At 33.5% G+C, this 25,389-nt stretch overlaps 2 protein-coding genes across 2 annotated transcripts; both read right to left on the reverse strand.

The window, feature by feature from the left end:
* Positions 1-1,535: 1,535 nt before the first annotated feature.
* Positions 1,536-7,356, reverse strand: LOC123539131 (ficolin-2-like). The gene is made up of 2 exons (XM_045323623.2): positions 5,796-7,356; positions 1,536-3,401 (listed from the first exon to the last, which is right to left on the reverse strand). Exon 2 carries the CDS (start codon positions 3,056-3,058, stop codon positions 2,303-2,305), a length of 756 nt encoding a protein of 251 aa, XP_045179558.2. The 5' UTR covers positions 3,059-3,401; positions 5,796-7,356; the 3' UTR covers positions 1,536-2,302.
* Positions 7,357-8,162: 806 nt separating this feature from the next.
* Positions 8,163-10,254, reverse strand: LOC123539130 (glycoprotein 3-alpha-L-fucosyltransferase A-like). Its single transcript, XM_045323622.2, has one exon. The coding sequence runs from the start codon at positions 10,150-10,152 to the stop codon at positions 9,229-9,231; it is 924 nt and encodes a 307-aa protein (XP_045179557.2). The 5' UTR covers positions 10,153-10,254; the 3' UTR covers positions 8,163-9,228.
* Positions 10,255-25,389: the final 15,135 nt, after the last annotated feature.

Below are 25,389 nucleotides of genomic sequence, written 5' to 3' on the forward strand. Positions count from 1 at the left end.
AGTAGCATTAACACTACCAGTAACAGCAGTGAGCGCAGAAGCAGTAGTAGCAGAAGCAGCAGAAGCAGTAGCAGCAAAAGCAAAAGCATCATAGCAGTGAGTAGTAGCAGCAGAAGCAGTACCAGTAGTAACAGTTAGATTTATGCTGTTACTGCTTATGCTCACTGCTGTTATTTCTACTGCTACCGCGGCTTTTTCTTACTGCTTCTGATAGCTATGACTACTGCTTATACTATCGTTGGTGCTAATGCTAATGCATCTGTCAAATAAAACTCTTTGGTATCACGTGAAAGACGTTGTTCAGTGTATTATAACTGCTAAGTTTCAGTCAGGTTACATGAGGAAGACAAGGTTTATTGACCTTTGTACTTTATATATAATACAGAAAATACACAGTATGTTTCGAACGTTGTAATTTGGTGTCTTTTGTTCAGTTGTTTTGTAAGATTTAAGCTGTGAACTTTTTGTAGGCATTTTTTTTCAAACCAATTAGATTGTTGTTGCCGACTTTTATATCAGCCCTTTTCCTCCTATGCTCAATATGGCTGAAAATGCTACACTGTGCCGAAAGGGCGGGTGGACCCTTATACAACTTACAAAAAAGTTCTAAGAAGAAGCTTTACTCGCTTAGCTCAGATCTACGGATCTCGGGGCCGTAAGGTCGAGCAATGGGCGAGGCGTAGGCTCTCCGTAACGATTTGATAAAGACACTGTGTCTAAAATCATTAGTCCTCCACCTCTGATTCATGTGGGGAAGTTGTCAGTTACTTGCGGAGAACATGTTTGTACTGGCGGAGAACAGGTTTGTACTGGCGGAGAACAGGTTGGTACTGGTACAGAATCCAGGAACAGGATTAGGTTAACAGCCCACCGTTACATAACTGAAATACTGTTGAAAAACGGCATGAAACACAAAACAAACAAAACAGCTTAGTTTTTACGGTTCCAGAAGACCATATTTCGTTCTAGAGCTTGAAGTATCAATCATGCGATGCAAGTTACGTTATTCAGCACTTTTCTGTCCATTTATTGCTATGTGAAACATTAAATCTACAAAGAGACAACCATACGGCCTAATTCCGATCTGTGCCACTAAAGAAGATTTCGACAGAGGATTCACGAAATTTTGATAGAATGATGGTCTTTATTGTTAATATTTTCTTGTCAGCGGATATCGTTTATCTAAAGGTTTTGATAATTATTATAAGTTAAATAAATATTTGTGTGAAATAACTTTAAATGATTTACTAGATAGGAATTCACGTAAACATAACACATTTTTCATAATTGTTTTATTATACATCTTCGACAGGATGTTAAAAACAGATCCCTTAAAAAGAATATTTAATATGCGTTAGAAGGAACCTTTTGGTAAGCTATATCTTGTCAGTCATATTTATTGAAGAAGACAAGATTTATGGCCTTTAGTACTTCTATGTAGTTTTACATATTCAGTCTCTGGTGTAATACATTTTTTTTGTAATTCGAATTATACGCCGTATTTACGTTTGTAATAAACCACTCGAAGTTGAAACTCTAGTTCTACATTTTATTATACACTAAAGCCTTAACTGTAACGAAAATATACAGCAATGGAGTAGAGTAATATATTTTTTTCTCACTTCATTGTGACAAGAACTTATCCTACATACTATATTTTTCTAACTTCATTTTCAATATAAAAATCAATCTTTTTTTCTACAGACAAAGCATTGAATAGCGATATAATGAAAACACGTACTTTTATAAATAATTTTATAAAATATAATAATAATAATAATAACATTACTGTTATTCATGCAGTAAATGATGAATTGAGTAGTAACATACATGGTACAGTGTTTCAAATATATACTGAGAATACATGTAATATTTATAACTATAATAATAATTATACTGCTACTACTGATAATAATAATAATAATTATCATTACTATTTTTATTATTACTATTATTATTATTATTTTACCACATTTATATAGCGCTCCTCTGATGCACCTGCACTCTTTCAAAGACACTTTTGAAATGATAGTATCTAAAACTTATGTCCACTAAAATATCATTTCAGTTCCACAAATACATTCTATGTCAAACTTGGTGAAAATGAGCACGTACGTAAAAATCACGTTAACTGTGGAATAAAAGCTTTAACAAGTTCTCACGTACAGCCACATGCAATATCAATACATACACTTTTAAGCACTCGTGATTAGTTTAGTTATTATGCATCCGATTCATTACTTATAAAATGTTAGAAAAAAAGTCATTTCTTAAATAGATCTATATAAGAGCACTCACTAGTTTAACGAAATTTCATTTCAACACTTTTTAAACAGTAATAGCTATTTTTCCAGTCCCACCAGTTGATTCCGTTGCTATCTATTTTATCAGGAATATTAAAATACTGTCCATTGAGATTGGAACGGTGACAATAGCCGTACCACCACGCACCATGCCGTTCTATTGCACAGTTAAAGTATATGGTGCCATCATTGTCTCTATCGGACGTTGTGAACTTCATTCCATTATGATACTTGAGGGAATCTCCAGCACTTCCACTGTATCCACTCACCTCCAGTTTGTACTTGTCTTCTTCCGGATGTACTTTGAACTTACTGTATTTAGCAAATGCCTTATTTCCGTTAAAATCTTCAATATCTATCCTCAGCTCATGATCTCCTGTTGCTGTAAGACTACTCAAATGTTCATTGCCTAGCCAAAATTCACCAGTAATATCGCCAAATCCATTTTTATACTCGGTCCAGTTACGGTAGAAATCAATCTCACCACTTTGCCTTCTCTGGAAAACGAGCCAACCTCCACCATCTGTGGTTTGGTCACAATAGATTTCGAGCCCCTGTCGTTGTTTATAGACACCAGATCGTAACATTCCGGCATTTTTGGTCTCTAAGCAATAATAATATCCAAACAAGTGTTCAATACGAGCAAAAATTTGGCGAACAAGAAATTCAAGGTTTTCAACTTTTGCTTTGGTCTCAGCAATCTTCTGTCTTGTGTTACCTTCCATTATTTTTAATTCTTTAATAGTTGTTTGCATTCCTGTCCAACAAGTTTCGAGGTATTATTGATTGAATTTTCTAAGGTAGACTGAATCTCTTTAATTGTAATTTCCATGTCGGTTCTGAGCACGCCATCTGATTCTTCAACCCTATGAGCTCATCGGTTTTGTTTAAATTCATTGTACAATAATATTCCATGTCATGCTTAACTGCAGTGAGAACATTTTCAATATTCGGAATTTCCCTACGAATTCTTGCTTTTTCAGACTTTTCCTTGCGTAAAGAACAGTTAGAAGAGTAAAGTCCAAAAATCTGGAGAGAGATTAATGTCACGGTTGTAGCCACAGAAAATGGCATTGTTATAATCTTTTTGGCACACAACTGAAATTCAAATGATATGTTATTATCAACCTTTTGCATTTTTTTTTGTGAATCCGCAATGTAAACACCGAATACTAACACTGGTCGTGATTTGATGAAATGTCTTAAATTCGTTATCTGACTTATGTAAGTTAATTTGCTTAAAGGAAGTAAAAACTTAACAAAACTCTCTTACTTATAGAGGATATTACATGATTGTCTTTTCATATTGAATTTATTAGACGAAATGAATAAATTAATAATATGCGAGACTCTGCCGAGCATTTAATCAATTTTATTCAACGATTTTAATAAATTTGATAAGGAAAGTCACAAATGAAATATTCTGTTTATCACATGTTAGCTTTTCCTGTCGAAACATCAAAAATTCTACTTTCTTTTACTTAATTAACAAATCAGTTTGACCAACGTCTCCTATACTATAAATGACGTCGACGTCAAAGCTTTATTACATTATATTCTGTCCATCCTAATTTTGGACCTCCGATAATTTATTTATATTGTATGCAAAATTGTAAAAAGTAGCATCGTGAATTCCAGAACGTTTATATCTCTAGGCATCCTTTTCATTAAAAAAATCTAAAATGAAGTTTAAAATCAAGATTTTATGACCCATAGACTTGCGCTGTAAATTGACGTGACGTCCATTTCAAGATGGCGGCGTCCATACAAACGTCATTTGGGGGTTTGCTCACAGTAAGTGACGTCTGATCAATTCATTGTTGAGAGACATGGATAATTAAAACAAACTTCGTCCAAAACTTGTAGGATTTTCCTGTACGGAAGGTCCTTAATTAACATTTTACTTCAAATTAAGCAGTAATTGCCGTTTCAGATTTTCAGCATTTTTTTTTCTGAAAATGTGTGTGTACTTACTCGTTAGCATTGATGTAAAATAAATACATGTCTGAATTCAAGAGCGTATCATTGTTTCAGGTATCATAACAGAGGTGGGGACAGCAAAGATGCGCGCGACCCATTTAACTCATTTTCATTATGGGCTACTGTTGTTTACAATCGTATCAAAGGTTCAGTTGATAACAAGTCTGTTAAAAGGTTGTTTTTAGCATGAATACATGTTTGTGTACTGACTGGTGTTTTCTATGTGCTCGCTATTTTTTGTGACCATCCAATCTAGGTAAAACATTATTCCTCAATGCTATTAATGATATAAAATACTCGTATAAACATATTTCAATTTGAGACAACGGCCAATATAAGGGACATTTTTTTTAATTCACAAAAACATGATTTATGTTCTTTGATCCCGTTCCATTTCTTCATATCAGTCCAAAGTTGAGGTCCAGAATTAGGTGGGACAGACTATAGTGTATTATCATTGAGTAATGCCCAACTACACTCCCGCGATGTCAAACGTGATAAAAGTCAAATAACGCACGTAAATATTTTAATGAAATTGGGGCCTACTGTTTGAAGGAAATGGACCAGTAATGATAATCGGCGATTTTCATTCGTTTACGTATTTCCTAAATTCGATTTCGGCATTCTCAGGTTGTTATGAAAGACTGTAACTCAATGCAGACTTGGAGCGCCGGTATAAATTACAGACTCCGGTAAATACCGGATGCAAACAATTTAAACTTAAAGTACTTTAAATGTATATATTTTGTACCCATGGTGATACTAAACCTAACCTTTAGTCAGTATATCATACATATTATACAAAAAATGCCTGCGAACATGCAATAATTTGCGGGGTTTTTTTTGCCCTGCGCTCCAATTGATAATCACTTCCGGGCATGCGCAGAAGACCGATCCAACTCTTCAATGAGTTACATCGGTTATGGAAAATCATTTTCTAATATGTCCAAAGGATGCCGAAATCATATATGGATGATACGTAGTCGCACGGAAAATTGCTCTGTCAAAATTTAGAACATCATCACACAACTTATTTATTAAAACAGGCCGGTATGACAACACTAAACGCAATCAAAGTAAATATTGTAGTATGAATAAATTAGAAAATGAATATCGTTTCTTGCAGGTGTATGCGAACTACCGCGAACTTAGAAAGAATATCTTAAACCTTTTTACTGTCAATGGCCAAATTTTAAGACGGTCGATTCGATTATGAATTCGAAATCTAAAAAGTCAATTTGTCAATTAGTTTGTTTTATCTTCTTTGCAAATAAAATATGGATTGCAATATTATTATTTCTGGTTTAAGAAAAGAATAGAATAAAATTAAAAATCAATAGTTCATAGATATAAATAGAAATATAAATCTATCAATGCCCTTTTCTCACTCTTTTGGAGATGTTTTCATCTGCTTATGTTTATATTGTATTTGTGCTGTAAGCATTGGAATAATAATGCAAGAAATTAAACGTTATGGTTGAAAAGAATTCAAATAGATGTTCAAACACTTACCAATTAATATCACACTAACGAATCCGTTTATTTATTTCCAGCATACAAAACACAACTCATAACAACTGGTGCGATTAAGTAATAGATGCTCATTCTTTTTTTATACATATACAGGCATTATTTCAGCAAACACTTGACCCTCTACGTTGGAAAGTTTTAACGAGGTCTGAATAAGGAAAATGATCACGTTAGGCGGTTTAATTGAGAGGTTTTGTGATGTTAAAACTGTGTTGAGTGTCTGCTACCGCTGGGAACACGATTAATTATGCCAAACAATAATTTCGACTTCAGTTTTTATATATTAAACAATAAAGAACATTTCCGTTCTCATTGCTCTCAGAAATGTATAGATTGTACTAATTAATTTTAGGTCGATTGTGAAGCAAGTTCAGTAATTTATATTTATCAATCTCTGCACCTCATTTCTGATGAAGTCCATCGACACGGAGGTATGGGAGAATGGAAACCAGTTTCCCCTTTTATTGCTGAGCGTTAAGCAAGGGAGCTACTTGTACCATTTTTCACGTCTTTGGTATGACGCGGCCGAAGATAGAGCCAACGACCTCCCGTTTAATTGGCAATCAAACCGAGACCAGTTAGAATGTGATATCTGTTTTGACATATACATCTAACTTACATAGTCAATCTAATGCAAGATATCAGGGCACCGCAATCCGAAACACTTGAGATTTAGTTAGGATAAATTTTAGTAACAAAACTAGAAGTAAATGAATAGAAAAATAGCGGGAGATTTAGTTAGTAGTCATGATCAAGAATGAATAACTTGTAATACAACTGATACCTTGTTATTCGGTAGATTCAACCAAACTCTTGAGATTACAAGACCAAAAAGACAGAGAATAACAATAACGATAATCCTTTAATAGCAATTAAGAACAATAAATTCAAATATATACTCAAATGCAAAAGAAAGTGTGCACTTTTTAAATTTGAATATTCTCAGTTCTAAAACAGGTATTCGTCTACAATTTGCAACATCCTTTGCTCGAAGCATGTACTATTGATCTTCCTTCAATTTTACAATAAAAACTGAGTAGAGTCGAGATAACTAGAGATAGTGGACTTTTGCACGGTTTGCACGTGCTGCCCATAGGAAATGTACATGTCTACAAAAACGTGTTTTGTCAGTTTTCTTTTACCTTTGGTGAAAGGAAAAACACATTAGATTTCGAACCTGTGCTGTAATAAAATGCCACGACTTAGTGAAACTCAGCGAACTGAAGCATTAACAATGCTTCAACGGGGTAACGACGTTGTTTACGTCAGCAGAATCAAAATCTTTACATTAAGTTTCACTTTAGATTAAACTGTTTCTGCTATTACTAGATTGATAAACTGAAAACTTTGTCACATATCCATTACATTTAAAGCATCATTTAAAGTATCAATTGGTTGTAAGAGTGTTAGAAACATTCTGACCCAGTAAAACATCTAAAGGGTCAAATAAGACCCAAAATAGGCAGTGATTGTGTTCCTACTTATTTTCTGTCTCAAACACAGCATGTGTTTTACTTACAAATAAAACACTGTATTCCATTTTCAAATTATAGTCAGTTTTTACTGATATAACGTTAGAGATAATAAAAGACAAACACAACCTTGATCTGCGCTAGTCTTGTTGATTTTGCTAAGCTAGATCACTCTCGGCGGGCCGAATACTTCATCGCAGATTAACGTAAAAGTGTAAACAACTACGTAATGAGCTAAATCAACATCATCACCTAACATTGTACTTGTAATGTCCGTAACAGCTATGTTAATGACGTAAAAAGTAAATAAGCCAAATTAACAACAATACCACACCATATACCTGTATTGTGTATTGTAAATGATGTAAAAAGTAAACAAAAGAAAAATAATTAAAATATATAACATCACCAAACATGATACATTTAATGTCTTTGATAGAATTGCAAATTATGTAGAAATGTGTACAGAAACATAATAAGTTAAATAAATACACCCCCATACTGTGTATATGTAAGGTCATTAACCAGATTGTAACAGATATAAAAGAGTAAACAACTGTTTAAAAAGAACTCTGTTATTTTTTTACGCTAAAACAACACGCTCTTTATTTATACAAAAGTCGGATCAAGACGTACTCGAAGCAGCTGATCTTCGCGTTGTTGCAAATACGTTTTTTTTCTTCTTCCGTAGGCCTATTATACACACAAACTTCGACTGAAATACTATACCACTAAAGTCGCTCTTCGTTATGATCTACATTGGCTTTTCTGAACTTTTTGTACATGAAAAATAGTTAAATAATAATAAAATATTTAATACAGAAAACAGCCACATGTTGATCAATTCAGCTAGACAATTATGCTTGTATATACGGATCAACAGAAATATATATTGTAAATCAATTTAAACGGTGTACCGTTTCACCGTAAAGTATTTCTATTACAAGACGTTTGTCAAGTGACTGTTAGTAATAATACCCGAAAGGATACACGTCCAAGTACGTACACGTATGTACAGAACGTTCAAAACAAAAGTCTGGATGTTTGTTAACTCTTATGAACGGAAAGTTAATATGGTTTTACAAGAGTTTTGTTTGTGAATGTGTTTGTCTTAATTCGGTAAGAGAATCAAAGTTTTGAGTTTTGAAAATACTGAAATGGAATAAATACTAATGTTTCCATGCCGGAACCTGCTTGAAATCTTATTCTTAATACGTTTGTTCCCGTTAAAACATGGTTACGCTAACGTTAACGGGCGATGACGTCAATGTTTTTGCTGCGCTACTATATTTTATCTTTTTTTATAGATAGAGGGAATGTAAGAATCAAAATAGTGTATAGCAAAATAATGTTCTACTTACATTTTTGCTCACAAACTCAGTTATACTTCGCTAGTATAATTCAATCGGGCTACTCCCTCATGAAATTATTCCGCGGACGTATAACCATTTTTTAGTGTATAAATAATATTAAAACACGATTTTTCTATACGTTATTTTGATTCTAATATTCCCTTTATCAAAAACAGAAGATAAAGTATAGAAGCGCTATTTCTTGGTCGTTACAATAACATTGACGTCATCGCCCGTTAACATGACGTCATGTTCGAATAAGCTTGTTTTAACGGAAACAAGCGTATAAGAATAAGATTTCAAGTATGTTCTGGCATGGAAAGATTTTATCTAATTCACGTATTTTATTTCAAATATTCCCAGCAAACATTCATACTTATACTGTAAGTAGATCAATAACGACCATAAGACATATTTGATGTAATTTTACATACAGCATGTACAATATCGATGATATTTTCGATGACAAGTTTCTTTGTTTGATATTGCAATAGACTATTTATTCCACAAAATGTTTGTTGAATTTTATTGAATTCCATACACTGTATTTGAATGACCGGCTAAGTACATGGTATTAATCGCACGACTTCATCAAATATCTATAATATCTTGAGATTTGAGACAAGGCTGAGATCCAAATGCCCAATTTGTAATGTTTTCAATAGTTTTTGAATATTTGTCCTCGAAATTCATTCTTTCACATATGTCACACAATGCTCTTTGATAGACTTGTAAATACCCCGGAGAATAAAACTGACTCTTTCGTTTAAGCAGTGCAGCATATTTATTGACGGTAAGGGTTTTCAAGTAAGTTCCAAGATCCTTGATTGATTTGAAATCTTCTGTTGCTACGTATGTTCCTTTAGGAAAGAATATTTTCGATTCCTCCTTACTACCGCCACGTGTCAACATTATCAGATCGTAGTTGAAATTTTCGTAAAATTTTTCCGTGATATATTGATGACATAGGGCATTCTCAAATGCTAAATAAAATTTGTAAGTTGTATTCAAAATTTGAAAGCAGTTTTCATCATGTGTGAAGTGAGTTCCACAGTTCCACTTTTTACCACAACTTCCCAAGATATCTACATCAATATATTTCTTCAATTCGTTAACATACTCTTGTCTTTTCGAGTGTGTGCTGCAGTGTGATGCTATCATCAAAAGCGTCTTGTTTTTATTTTGGGCTATTGACTTGAAGTCTCTCCTTTCCTTATGTTTGCGTTTTAGTATTTCTCCATATGGTAGAAATATGTCTGTGTTATCCCTGTCATAGGTCATTGTCCAATTGAATATATATTCTGTATTTTTGTACCACCAGTTTCCACCAGCACCGTATGTAAGCGGGGACTCGTGAGCCGCAAAAATCCAAACTTGGCCATCTGGACGAGTAAATCGAAGCTTTCGTGGCATAAATCGGCCATCAAATATAATTGCCTGGCTTTTGTTTGCATCTGTTCTATCAAAACTCATTTTGCAGTTGTTGTATTTACATGTTTTAAATCCACAGTCCATAGCGTATTTGCGATGAACTCTAATAAAAGGAGGCGGGTTATACCAAAGTATTCCAAATGTCCAGTTTCTGGTATATATTTCAGTTGCAACCCGAATGCCCTCCAAAGTCTGGAAAATATAGTGTTCTATATTAAAGAAGTTCTGTACATTTGATAAACCGAAAGTAATGACGTAACGTAATCTATTCGGAAAACGGTGAATAACCTCGATTCGGCGTACGGAAATGAAAACCATTTTATGAATTATTTGTACCAGTACAACGGCAATGTTATTAGATTTCTAAAGTTAATAAAGTAAATATATGTTATTGAAACATTTAACACGTAAAAAATAATTCCGTTTCTTAAAATCAGCTTAAAATATGCGAATAGCTTTAAAGGAAATCAAAATGGTAGCAAGGCATTTTGGAAGTCACTACCAAAATTCGGCAGTGTTTTGGTATTCACTATCAAAATGGTCGAAATTTGGTAGTTTACAAAAATGTAGTACCAAAATGCGTTGGATATGTACACATCCATCGCAAAACGGTATTAATGATAATCTCCTGAACATTTTGTGACGAATGAACAATATAATTTCGATGAGAGTCATGATGGAACTTAGTCGCTAATCCGACTTTGACCTTTTGACCTTGAAAATATAACGGCCCTAGATTCAGTCAAGCGTTTTATTGGAATTGTAGGATGCTTATTGCTTGCGAGTACGGAATCTTGTTTCAGCCATCGACTTTTCGGTCAGATAGATACGCGACAACTTGAAATTAAGCATTTAAGTTAGATGCTTAATTTCAAGTTGTCGTGTATCTATCTGGTCGAAAAGTCGACGGTGGAAACAGGATTCCGTATGAGAGCAATAAGCGGTTGCCGTTTTCACCTAGTAATCGAATCGGATCCGATTAACCGAGTAATTGTCCCAGTCCTAATAGCTATTTGCGAATTTAGACGAAGTTGAGTGTGAACACCTAAGACGATCGATTTTTCACATAGCCATCTCAATATCATTATATTGTGTGCGGTAGGAAAAATGCGTGAAAGGTGATATGCCTGGCTTATTATGCTACTACTATGCGGTAGGTGATGTAGATTTGGTTTCGAGTGTCCGTTAGAGAAAATTTGAAATACACATATCGCAAAATGTATTAAACGACCGTCATGAAATGTGTTGGAATATTATTCAGCATTAGGAGTTGCGCAATATATCTGAGCATAAAGTACTCAAAGTGAGCCATTGTGGTAGGACAATGTCGGCCGACGTCGTCTGTCGTTCACAATTTCATTGTTAACTTCGAGGTTGCAATTTAAGTCCAATCTTAATGAAACTTAGTCAGAATGTTGTGTTGAGAACATTTCGACAGAGTTTGATACCGGGTCATTATTTGACTAGGTCAAATCAACCTCAAATTAAATCATAGAAAAACACTCTAGGTACCATATTTTCTATATGAAACTTAGGCAGGCCATTTCTCTTTGATATAGATGAATATTTCAAAATTTATATGCATGCGTCTACCTAATTTGCAAATTACAATGACTTACAGTTATGATGTCATAACTATATTCATGATAAGTTCTTGCAAAAGAGGTCCTAAAATATGTTTACAAAAGTCCTTTATATCATTACATATGGTACATATTGTTGTTCTCCTTAATTATACCAAACTGCCCGATCACACTTACGGACATATATTATCAAAACTTGTATTTTGTAAGACAAGTTATTTAGTAACATGTTCACATATGCTGTGTCAGTTTGCTTAGTGCAATATTTAAGTACAAATACTTGCTTCACTTGTTCGGTTGTCCATCCATAATTTGGACATTCCAGAAATTGTCTCAGAGCTGTACAGGAGCAACAGTAATACGCCACTGAACATACAAATCAGCACCTGAAAAAACAGCTTTATACAAGGCTATATACCAAAAAAAAAGAAATTGTTCTTTGTTTCATATAAAATCCAGCTACTTCAGAACAATTTTGTTTCAGTTTCTAGATTTTCACTCCGTCGTAGACCTATTTTCCACAAGATATCAATACATTTGCTTCAAGAGAACGAAAAGAAAAAGGGGTGTTGAATAGTATGCAGTAAAATGCAAGTCAACTGAAGTCAGGTACCCTCATATTGCCGCATTTCAGAAAGTGGTCCGCAGAATAAACACCCTACTTTCGTTTTCAAGTGAAAAACTCGAAAACATGCGAATATTAGCATGACAAGTATCCTATTTTATGTGAAATTCATTCCACGACTCAAATAATGCCCATTTGGTCCCCGATTTATGCGCAAATGCGCGAGAAATGGAAAAAATTAGGATCTATTTATTAGGGACTTCTCTCGGGAGCACATTTTTGACCGAATTACTGCAATATAACCTACAACCGTTCATATACTACAAAAATTCTGTCAAAAACAGCTGGCATAGATATGATAATAACATTTGTGCAAAGCCCCTTTGGAAGCATAGAATACAATCAAGCAATATAATTTCAGACTCGGTTTGTTTGAGTATGTTCATGATGTGCAGCACCACTTACGCCACCTATAGCATATGTAACACCGGTTTTATATTTTACAATAAAATTGAAAGTTCTCTAATACCCCAAAAGAGAGTCAAAGGACCAGAAAATATAACAACATTGAGTCAATGTACTGGGAGACTTTTTACAGGCGCCACACGGCTCTTATAAATTGCTGTTTTGATAGTTAATGAGTGTAGGTTACTAACCGAGTATGAGGTGTTCATGAAATGAAAATACCCGCGTTCGTGCGAATCGTGACCGCATGAGCGCGGGTATTTTCAATTCATGAACACCGATCTAAGAGGTAATAGGTAACTGACTTACACAACGTCATTTTAATTTGTTAGTTTTTATTTATTTATTTATTTTTTATTTATTTATTTATTTATTTATAAGTCTTTCCTTCTCCCAGTCAGAAAAAAATAATTGTGGGAATTACTTTAACTTCAGCAGGTAAATTGAAATACGGATAATGATATTAAAAAAGTTGATGAAAGTTCTGCTTATTCGCCAATGTAAATGCATTTTTGCCGATTATTTGTTGGGAGTTTTCCTTTGTTTCATTTTACAGAAAAACAAACAACGCACCCGTATGGTCTCTGTAACATCAATATTTCACTTTCTGAGGTTCACATTCTCATGAAGTGATATTTAACAATTATGTATCCGAAAATGGTATTGTCTGTATATCTGTTTAACTGAATGAAAAGTCCGCAATTTGTATCGTTGTTTTTGTTGTTGTTGTTATTTTTATCTTTAAATGCACTACTTCACACTTCGGTTGCATGTTTATAAAACATTTTTCATGATAAACATAGTTTCTACTCTGCATTTACGGTTTCGTTGTGGTCGTGGTCATCATTATCGTTATCATTATCATCATCTAACAATAATAATTAAAATGGTTATCTTTTTCTTCTACTCCTCCCTGTTAAGTACTTAGCCGTGAATGTATCTTGTAGATGAAAACATGAAGATCGTAATTCAAAGGTCAAAATATACAATATTCAAAAAAATAAGAGCTACTTGACGCAGGTATTGTCTATTGTCCGTAAGCATTGACCTGGCACTCATTAATCTTCGCCAGTATTTTCGTGGGGGGTTGGGGGTCCATTATTTTACGAAATATTTGTATCCTAAAATAACCAATATAAATAACCAATGGCACGGTGGCATAATAGTAGCTGTCTGACTGCAACGCACGATACCAAATGTTCAAATTCACCTAAGACCTTTTTTTTAAATTCAATGTAATGTTGACATCGATGCTACTTTTGCTCTTTCAATATCTGCGTTACATATTTCACGGAATTTGATTGTTTTCTTTTGTAGATCTAGTATTCATTTTAAGGAAACAGTGGTGAGAAGTACTTTGTCTTTTTATCTAAGATACTTTTAAATATGTTTTATTCAACATAACGTTTATAGATAATAAGGTTTGATCAGATAAGTATGGCAATATTTCTACCGATAAAATTTGGGGGAAAATGGTCCGCATGCACGAGTTGAACCAAAAATGCAGTTTAGCAGCTAAACGTTTTGTCCGCACAGCTGTTTACACGTGACATTGTGAAAATTATAAAGAAATATAAAGGCAATATTTATATCGCTATTTAACTTCAGACATCGAGAATTAATTTAAGGAAAATGTACGAAATATTCTTGAGCACACTGGATAACTGGCTATCCTGACGCCCGCTGGAAATGTAACCCAGCTGGAAATGTAACCCAGCTGTAAATCGGTAGGTACAGATTGTTTTGTTTATGAACAACCTGTGAAAATTTTTGTCATCTGGGTTAACAAATGTGTCCTTTCGGAACACCTGTGTAAAGATTCCGGGTTCTACGTTATTCCTGAAAAAGTATATTAGCCGTTAAATAGGCATGGTCGAGAAAATAAGACTGTCTGAAACGGCCGCTAGTGCTGTCGTTGAACTCGGATGTTAACACTTATAGACTATCCATTAACTCCGATGATTTTGAATACTTTTGTATGTAAAAAGTATTACAGGCAGTGATTTGACGGAAAAGTTATTATTTTTTAAAATGGCACTTTCATTTCAAGAGGCTTTAGGACTATATTCCTTCACACCCGGGCTGAATTTTAACCTAGCTCACGCGTTCTTGCCATTTTTCCGCCATGCGAAAGCCAACTATATATTTTTTGCAGTTACACCGAAGCAATATAGTACATATTGCCATTTTGTCAACTTTTGATGGTGGAGGAAAACCACTACAGGTGCCTCCGGGCTACTACAGAAAGTAATTTCACCTCGGGTTTTGCAAGTGCAAATGATTGCTTCTGGTCGTCAGTCCTTTGAATTTCGCTTGAAGAATTCAGTGTCTTTAATGAATCTCGAATGCCCGTTCTTGTTCTGAAAAGTGTTCTTAGTGCGGTGCTTGATAGGTGTATAATCTTATTTGCTCATACATAATTATTTAATTGCTCCTAATGTAAATCTCCCATTTTGTTTTATTCATAAATACCTTTTCAACAAGTACCAGCTTATTCATGGTCTAAAACTGCAAGTTGTTGATGTATAGAGGCAAACGACTGAAAACGATTGTTTTAAATCTAAATAAGCAGAACTTTGCAAAATGTCACATGACTGTTAATCAGTTATTTCTTAACATGGCAGTCACATGTAGCTTTAACTAACATATAACAAGGTAGATCGGAACTCTTCTTTGCTTGTTTACGATCTTACACAGTCAGCTATCAAATAAAATCGCATGAAAATAAAAGTTCTACTATACGACACAATATATTTGAAATTTTGTCTATGCATGTAGGAATTGCCAGTCTGACACAAAATACTTATTTATAGCTCTGTGTTAAAGATTTTTTTGTTATACTGACATTGGAGGTGGTCATTAATGAATGGGCCTCACTATAACTTGTATCATCGGTAACACATGTGCAACTTTGAAGTTTAAAAATAAATACTTACAAATCAGTCCATGCATGTAGAATCAGAGCCCGGACAAGACACTGCGGGCGGAAGGACGGACAAATGAACAAAGCAACTTCTAGACTCTAAACCACTAATGAAATCAACCAGAATTACTTGACATGGCAATAATGACCATACATAAGTATATACAAACTGTTTACTGACTGCAAGTATACACATTTTACACAAATGAAAGATGAAAGAAATCGCAAAAACACAGACAGACCAAACAGATACAAAATATACATATAGAAGAGACACAACGGGGCATATAACATGACTACAAGACAGGTTTTTACTTTTATACAGCTGTATTCTCGATAGCCGACAGCTGACTTCAACGACTGCCTATTTCAAATATAGCGGCCGTTTTCGACAGTCTTTTTTTCTCGACCATGCGAATTTAACGGCTAATATACTTTTTCAAGAATAACGTAGAACCCGGAAACTTCACACAGGTGTTCCGAAAGGACACATCTGTTAAACCAGATGATAAAAGTTTTCACAGGTTGTTCATAAACAAAACAATTTGCGCAAAGCTGGATTTTTGCTCGATTTTTCAAACTAAGGAAATTGTTAGCGAATATCTCAAAACATAACGATCTTTTTCGGCCCAGAAATTGTAAATGTAAGCCATTGTCATGCCTTGACAAAACTGTGAAGTTGATGTGCAAGAATTGGCTTCGTTTTAATAGAAATAAATGAAAAACTTTACCTACCGATTTACAGCTGGGTTACATTTCCAGCTGGGTAACGGTTCCAGCGGGCGTCAGGATAGCCGGTTATCCAGTGTGTTGAGTGTCAGGTCAATACTTACGACAATAACATGGCATTAAATAAACATTACAGTTTGAACTCATCAAACATTCTTTTCACGTGGTCAGGTATGGTATAATACCTGTGCATGAGCGCAGGTATAGTATGATACCTATGCACGTGCACAGGTATGGTATGTAGGTATTCATTTTGGTTATTAATCCACAGGGAACAATAGAACAGGTGTGTAAAGTCTGTTATTTAATAACTATTAATCATTATAATTCAACGTCAATTAGTGAGGCGTGAATTATCCGCTATCCTCGGCGATTACCGCAGTATTGTTATGAGCTAAATGTGCAGACAAGCTTCGATGCATTAAGTTGATCTATAACAGCCTTTACACTCAGCATTTGCCTCGTCCAATAATGGTAAGACCGCCTCTGTAACAATGCCAATATCTATATCAGTGAGCGGCCCCGGGCTGAAAAGTGATATAGCTATCACTGTATTTATTGTTTAATTGTTTATTTATTATTCACTGTTGTTTATCCACGGTACAATCGTATTGGACATGGGCCTTCGGCCTCGGAACAATAAGACTGCTCTCAGACAAATAACAGGGCCAATATCAGATCACGTATTTATTATTTCTTTGTAGAGACCCATAATTGTTCATAATCATAATGATTTAAACGATTAAGTGCACATAGGTTTAACGTTATGATACCCGTTGATGTCAAAATTTATGAAGTGTATGATACTAGCCGAATTAAAGATGAAAACTATTTATAAATATTTAAATTCACTATAATTTTGAATAAAAATATAAAAGCGCTTATTTTCGTATAAACAAAATTTGCCTAACGACAAGATTGGCTCTTTCCGCGAGTTTGCGCGCGCAATTAATCTGACGTAATTTAAAACATGTACAAAATGGAGTCATCGACTTTGACGCCATTTTTTTTTTAAAAGAAAGAACTGTAAATAGAAGTATAAACTGATTTTTCTGACGATAAAGATCAAAACTGAATCGACAAAACTTATTGACATTTTAGATAAAAACAAGAAATTTTATTTTCATTGGAAGGCGAATAACAATTGAACGTGGGCGGGTCCTTTTGGCTGTTCTATTTAGATTTTGAAAAGATCGATATTCTATTTCTGATACGCATGAAAAGCAAATCACTTATTTTTGTAGCAAGCTACAGTAAAAATGTAAATAAATGCTATCTATTTTTCGCGATTCATGGATTTGCAGGAAGACCTTATGTGGTTTCTACCATATGAACGCAGAAATAACGCCCTCGTGGTTCAATACCTGCGCATCAGAACTCTGAGCCGAGATAGATTAGACAACAAGCCATTTGAAGGCCTTGATTATTTGATAGTTCAGTTCTTATTTACACGCTTATAGTTCTTTCTGAGTAATATGTTGAAAGGGACGCCTTGAGATTTACATCAGAGATTTTATTCCACAAATTGATATCCAAAAAAACCACCAGATTTCAAGGCAGTGATGTAATATTATTTTAGTGTATACAATAACATTATAAAATGAATAAAATGTTCAAATTTAAAACTATTTAGAATTAAGCATCTGCTATGCAGTCAGTTATTTATTGTTCATTACTATCATATTAACGTCATTACCATGATCAGATAATTGTGATACTAACATTTTCTTTATCATGATTCCATGACTGATAATATAAAGCATATACATTGATGTCAATGTACAACCATTAAATGGGCGCCCGTTCGACTTAAATTATGAGAAATCTTCGCGTTTTAATGAACAGAGAATTCTTTAAGAAATATAATTGTTAATAATATGCAGTTTTATGGAGTTTACGATCGTTCATAAAATGCGCTTGATCATATATCTCTCTGACACTGTAGGAATATTGTATGGTAACCGACATGAGCACCTTTTTATGTTCAGATAAGAATGCAAAAAATTGTAAAAATGTGCAAAGTGATATTTATATCAATAATGTACACGTGTGCATTTATGACAGTCTGAAGTGTTTACTTCAAAATGTTTTTCGTCATATTTTCTTTCTTCCAATTTCCAAAATAGTAGTAATAAATTCATAAAACGCAGCAACAGAGATTAAGAAACTATGAAAGACCGGTGGCGACATTTCAATTTCAAGAATTCACGATTTTTAGTATGAATTCGTGAAATAGAAATCATGAAGTATTTAAATGAAATCGAGAATTCTTGAAGTGGCATTCGGGAAATCATGAAATTCAATTTCATTAAAGATTTCAATTATTCAATAATTCACAACTTCATAAATTCACGATTTCCATATTTCATGTCAAAAAGTCAAGAATTTAATTATTCACGATTTCTTGATTTCCAAATTCAATATTTCAAAATTTCAAAAATTCAGTATTTCAGTATTTCACTATTTCAGGAATTCTTGATTTCAATTATTCAGGATTTCAATAATTCAGAATTTCACAAATTCAACATTTCAATTATTTATTCAATAATTCAAAATTTCTATTATTCAATAAATCACAACTTCATAAATTCACGATTTCCATATTTTATGTCAAAAATTCAAGAATTCAATTATTCACGATTTCATGATTTCCAAAGTCAATATTTCAATTTTTCAATATTTCAATAGATCTAATTCACAATTTCAAGAATTCACGATTTCAATTATTCAAGATTTCAATAATTCAGAATTTCAGTAATTCAGAATTTCATAAATTCAACATTTCAATTGTTCAATGATTCAAGATTGCAATTATTAAATGATTCACAACTTCATAATTTCACGATTGCCATATTTCATGTCAAAAATTCAAGAATTCAGTTATTCACGATTTCATGATTTCACGAATACCACTTCAAGAATTCTCGATTTCATTTAAATACTTCATGATCTCTACTTCACGAATTCATACTCAGAATTCGTGAATTCTTGAAATTGAAATGTCACTACCGATCTTTCGTAAGAAACACTTCTCCCATTTTATAAATCACTTGAAACCACATCTTTATTTAGAATATTTTCATAACGCGGATAAAAGGAATGTTTCATGTAAAACATGCATACCATATTTTTAAAAAAACGTTTCATATCCTGTGTATATAGCGGTGCACATATAAAAGTATGCAAGTACGCGTAAACATATACGTCTACGTGTATATTTTTATACGCGAATGCGTAATTATGTAAGTGCACGATTACATAGATGTGTGTATATATGCATGTAATTATAATGAAAAATATAAAATATAATTTACCACTGTAACAGAACAATTATTGTTCCTGAGCTCAGTCGCTTTATTTACTACACTGTTTTAATCCGGAAAAACTACGAGAAAAGACTTTGCATGTATCATTGCTATCTTGTTGAAACATTTGGCGTATCACAAATTAAATTGAAATTTGTTTTTTTTGTATGTCTAATTGGACAATGATCAAATTCACGCGAGTCTGTCAGAAAAAATACTGCAATTCAATTGACAATAACTGAAAGAAACCGAAATAAAGTCAAAATGGAACATCAAAATTGAGTATATATTTATACACTATTTTACTCTGAAGTCTTAAGAGTCAGGAAAGAAAATTATCAAATACAATTTGTATTAGTTTTGTTAAAGACCAAGCATAGTATCAATTTTGAGTGACACATGTCCCCTTAAAATGCTTGATAAAATAATAATATAACGTTGAAACCAAACACCCATAAGACAACAAAGTAAATGATCAGATATGAAACGCTGGTCAAAACGTTCATGTCCACTTGATGAATATCAATGAAATCTATGAGACGATTCTTTGTAAGCCAGTTGGGATGAACATACAAACACTTTCTGCCTCCCCGTGTCTTTGGGGAAATAATAAAAAAGTAACATCTAATGAAGATCTTTTTTCTTATTTATATATATATATATATATCTGGTCGACTGTTAAAAATTGTTTTTTATTTTTATTTTATTTGCACCTCACCCACCCACGACTTAATTTTTGCCAAAAAAGTCCCCTAAAACAGAAAACAAAAAAAAAATGCTTGCCTTATCTGTAGATCGTTATACTATATCTTAAGTGCAAATCCGAAACAAATTATTGTTTAATATGCTTGCCTTAAGCTTATTATTTGATGGTAACACATTGTATTGATACGGAGGAACATATACATTAACATGTGTGCAAAAATGATAAAAGCATGCAACTAATTACAAGCATGCATAAACATAAATTTTGCGAAATTCATTGTTTAGTATATCTTGTTGTTTAATCGTAATGAAATGTAGCTTTATTGAAGTGACCAGTTTATTTCCAAGATATATATTGAAACACATTCAGCTTAAAGATAACACATCCCCAAACCCCTTTAAATAAGTATTTTCCGATGTATTCTAGCGGAAATTGTTTGTATTAAATGCTTCAAATTTTATTTACAATAAAGATAAAACTCGAATTTTAATATATAACATTTTTCTATGCGACATTTTTTTCCTGTCATTTTTTGTGCATAAAAAGCTTAATTTACGAACCATTAAAACACATCTATGTTCCGGCAGTCCACATCCAGCCATACCTCTTCAAATTATACAAAACACATGCATTTATATAAAGTAAAGCTCAAATGTTTGTTACGTTACACAAGACGGTCTTATATCAATGCAAACGAAAACTGATAGCAAAACAATAAGGTTAGATAAAATTATGGGTACAAATAAGAGATCGCTAAGTGCTGTACTTATTGATACAAAGAGCTTTTTTTTTTTTTATTTCTCCTTGTTTCAACAAATGACATTCGTACGCGCTCAGAAAGAAAATAATTTGTGAAAATTGAAGCAATTAAAAGATATATTAATAATATAACTATCAATATCCCTAAAACAAATATTTGTAGTGGTATTTTAAAGATGTTTAATCCAAATTCTTAAAAGTAATTCATCGCAAATTTTCACTCTGAACAACTATTTCTATTTTGTTCTGTACGGCCACTATAATAAGTTCTATACTGACCTATTTAACTGTACACTTGCACATGTGATTCAGAGGTGGAGAAACGTGCTTGACAACTTCCACATATGATTTACAGGTGCGCAAATGACTACGGATGAGTTTTTCTTGTCAATTCGATACGGAGAGACGTGATAGGTTTACAAAACAAGTTTGTTTATGTATTTCAAAAACGCCGTGAAATCACACGTGTTTTCTCGCGGAAAGGGTCGCCCTCTCATTACTGCATCAATGTTGTTTATTCGAAAATAAACACTATTTCTGTATAAACTGCAAAAGGAATGTAAAGTCCTCCAAAGAAGTTATGCTCCTTTTATGAAGCCTGACAAGAAGGGAGGGACGTCTAAGGTACCTAGGTCTAAAGAAAATATGTACAGCAGCAGCAATGACACGAAGAAGTCAGTATATATATAATCAACGGATTAAAATAAAAAATGGGATACATTTGATGATAGTTGATGCTGTTTCATTTCTGTCCAAGAATGATATACTAGTAGGCAGAATACCATTTAAACCTAGGAACTGCAAAATTTACGAATTTTTAAAACAAAAGTACAAAGGGAAATAACTCAGAGTGGTCAGGTTAACTGTGTACACTATATAATTATTATCTTTGTCAAAAAACTTCTCTCCATTGATCCCACGCTGAAGTGCGGAGACAAGGAAGCAGACTGCTGTTTATTGCGCAAAATGCATCATAAAATTTACAATTTATTATTTTACAAAAAGAAAAACAATCATGAATGTGTTATATTACCCTTTATTTCGTCCAGCTTTGTGTGTGTTTGTGTGTGTGTGTGTGTGTGTGTGTGTGTTCGCGTATGTGCGTGTGTGTACGCGTGTTTTTGTGCGAGCGCGCGAGCGTCCACGTACTGTTGTTTGTGGTTTGGTGAGACTGCGTGAAACGTGACTTCTCCTGCTGGATATTCATCCGTACTGTTTTGGCTGATGACATCTGAAAAAGAAACAACGTATCAGGCATTTTTTCTGTAACAAGGAAATAAATTCTTGTACTTTCAGTACTGAATACATTGAATTATTCAAAATAATGAGTAATAATCAAAGCATTTAGCATCGATCCTACACTACCTGTCGGTTGAATATATGTTAGAATAATATCTGAAATATTGTCAGAAGGAGCTATTCCGTTTTAAAAGTTTGATAAACACTGACGTGTAAAAGGGGCAGTTTTACAGATTTCACAATTTTATAAGTTAATAGGCTGATATCATTTTACAATTTGCACGAAAGGACATTCCTCAATGTAAACTGTATTGAGCCCTTTAACTTTAAAATTGCAAAACTTACAAAATCCTCGATTGAATAGAATTTAAACATATTTATGTCACAAATTGGTCTAGGTAAAAAAATCGGACAAAGGTAAAGCTTGGAGTATGCATAATCAATCTGTCATCGTCCATCTGCAGAAAAACCTTAAAAGTATATGAAAGTGTTTCGGTTGATGCAAGTGTCAAGAAGACATATTTAAAATTGTTAAAGAAAGAAGACAGCTCAAGTTTCATATTAAGATACTTCTTCAGGCAAACATACAATGTATCAATGTATACAAACATATATATGACGTCATAAGAAGATATACTTGTAATATATGATAATCCCATTCTGTAAAGCTGTTTATGAATTTATTTCAGCCTCGAAAAGCAAAGCATTTAATATAATTGTATTAAAATATATTGCACCAATTTTGCAATTGTTTTTATAAAAAGATATAACATTTTTGCAGGGAAATATATAAAACGTCTACCTCTCTATGGACATGCTTAAGGTTTTCTGAGTGTCTGTTCATTGTCTGAATGTTCATATATTGTTTTGTACTATTAGATTCTACATGATCTTGGAGTGATGAAATATACCTATATGACCATATTATTTTACTGAGATGTAAGTGTAAACAGGAAAGATTTCATTCTATTCACTGACAGACTACCAGTGACCATGTTTAGGATTTTACTATTGCATGAATTGAGAATAATGGATGACACATTTAACATGACGTAAAACTATATATATCTTACTTTCCATGTTTTTGATATGCTGACTTATTTTTCTATGTGGAACGAACTTTCCTTACACTCTTTACCTATACTGAAATAAATATCATTTTGCAATCATGACGTTAAATAAAGCTGACTTTGTACATGAATGGCCACCATAAACAACTATTACGCAAAGCAGACCAAGCTGTTCGGGAATCGAACCAAGTGTGTTGGATTATGGTAACAGGAGTCTTAAAATAAAGCTGAATTTGGAAGCATTTGTACTATTATTACTTTATTATAAATGTGTAATGGACATCTTCATTATTTCTGCCGAATGCCGGCCGTTGAAACTGTCTCCAAGATATTACCCATGCTACTTTCAGTGTATATCAGACCAAGAATTTTATAAATACAGGTGAATTGACAATAACGTGCATACGAACATTTTTCTTGCAGATCAAGTTTGCATTTATTCTCCAAGAACACACAAATTCATCATGTATTAAAGTAAAAGAATTTATTGAGGAGTCCTTTATGAATGAGATGAATTACATAGTTATGACCTCTCTCATGTAAGGCATAAACCTAACACTCATGAGTTATCCTTAGATGTATTATTTGAAACAACAACTGTTTTGACAGATAAAAGTTAGACCTTTTTCAAAGAAAAAAGAACATGAGTTTGAAAGGTCGGTGCTTCCGAGGGATCTACTTTTCAGATTATATTTACTTCACAACAGAGGGTGTTAAGTGCTGTGTGGCAGCCGTAAAAAGTCGCCCCGACTTCATCTCAGTGTTGTTTTATTTTCTGGTCCTTCGGGACCATTGATTTCAACTCATTTAGATTTGAAAATTGAATACCTCTTAAGCCGGTGCTAGGGGGCGTGGGCAGTGTTGCATTTTCCATTACAGTACTGCTCATGAACAGACTCAATCAAACCGAGTCTACAATTTTCACTGTTTGCATTGTTCTCGGTGCTTCCGAGGGATCTACTTTCCAGATTATATTTATCAGTGTTTTAACAGTTTTCTACAATATTTGGAATCAGTTATGACAAACAAAAAGACGATTGATACAGTAAAAATGTGTTTAAAATGTGACGAAAGCATACCACTGTTACTCGTCAAAATGATTTCATTATATTTTCTGGTCCTCTGGGATCATGGAGTCAGTTTCAATATATGTTTAATAGAGTTACGCTTAAGCCGATGAAAGGGTGGAGGTGGAGGCTGAGATGTGTTGCACATTTCATTACCTCTCGTGAACAGATTAATTCAAACCGTGTCTGCTCTTATTCTGCTTGGTTGCATTCTCTGCTTCAAAAGGATCATTTTACAGACTTTATTCATAGAAATATTCCCCGGGTGATATTCTACCAAAATTATTCAAATATAATTCTTTAAAAAGTATGGCCACCATGGGTCGTAGTCAATTTTGCCTATTCCAGTGTGTAACATAATGGATATTTAAAAAAAATATTCTTTTCAGAAAACGTTTAAAAATATTTTAACACAAATGATCTATCAAGATTTTTTCCAAATTATTCTGATTAGTCAAAACCCATGGCCGTCAGAAGGCATGGTAACTTTCTCTTAGTTATTTATAGTAGAAACATCAAAATCTCTACTTTTCAGAGACTGCTGGTTCGATTTTAAAAGTAATTTAACACAAAAAAGTAATTTTACAACTTTCCACCAAGATTTTTTTTTTCAAATTATTCTGATCGGTCAAATTATATGACCGCAAGAGTGGATGGTAACTTTTCCATATATTTATATAGCGGAAACTAGAAACAAAAACATCTTCCTGTCAAAACCTGTTGGCCTGATTTTAAAATAATTGTGCACAGATATTTCTTGGGTAATCGTTTACAAGCATTGTTCAAGACATTCCATATGCTTTTTAACCTATGGCAACGTTCCAGAGGTAGCAGTTATTGGAGAACCAGAGTACTGCTTCGGACGTTATTTCAGACTCACCCGGCTAGCTCATGAAACAATTCTGTGTTT

Source organism: Mercenaria mercenaria, chromosome 18, assembly GCF_021730395.1.
Source record: "Mercenaria mercenaria strain notata chromosome 18, MADL_Memer_1, whole genome shotgun sequence".
Classification (NCBI taxonomy): Eukaryota; Metazoa; Mollusca; class Bivalvia; order Venerida; family Veneridae; genus Mercenaria; species Mercenaria mercenaria.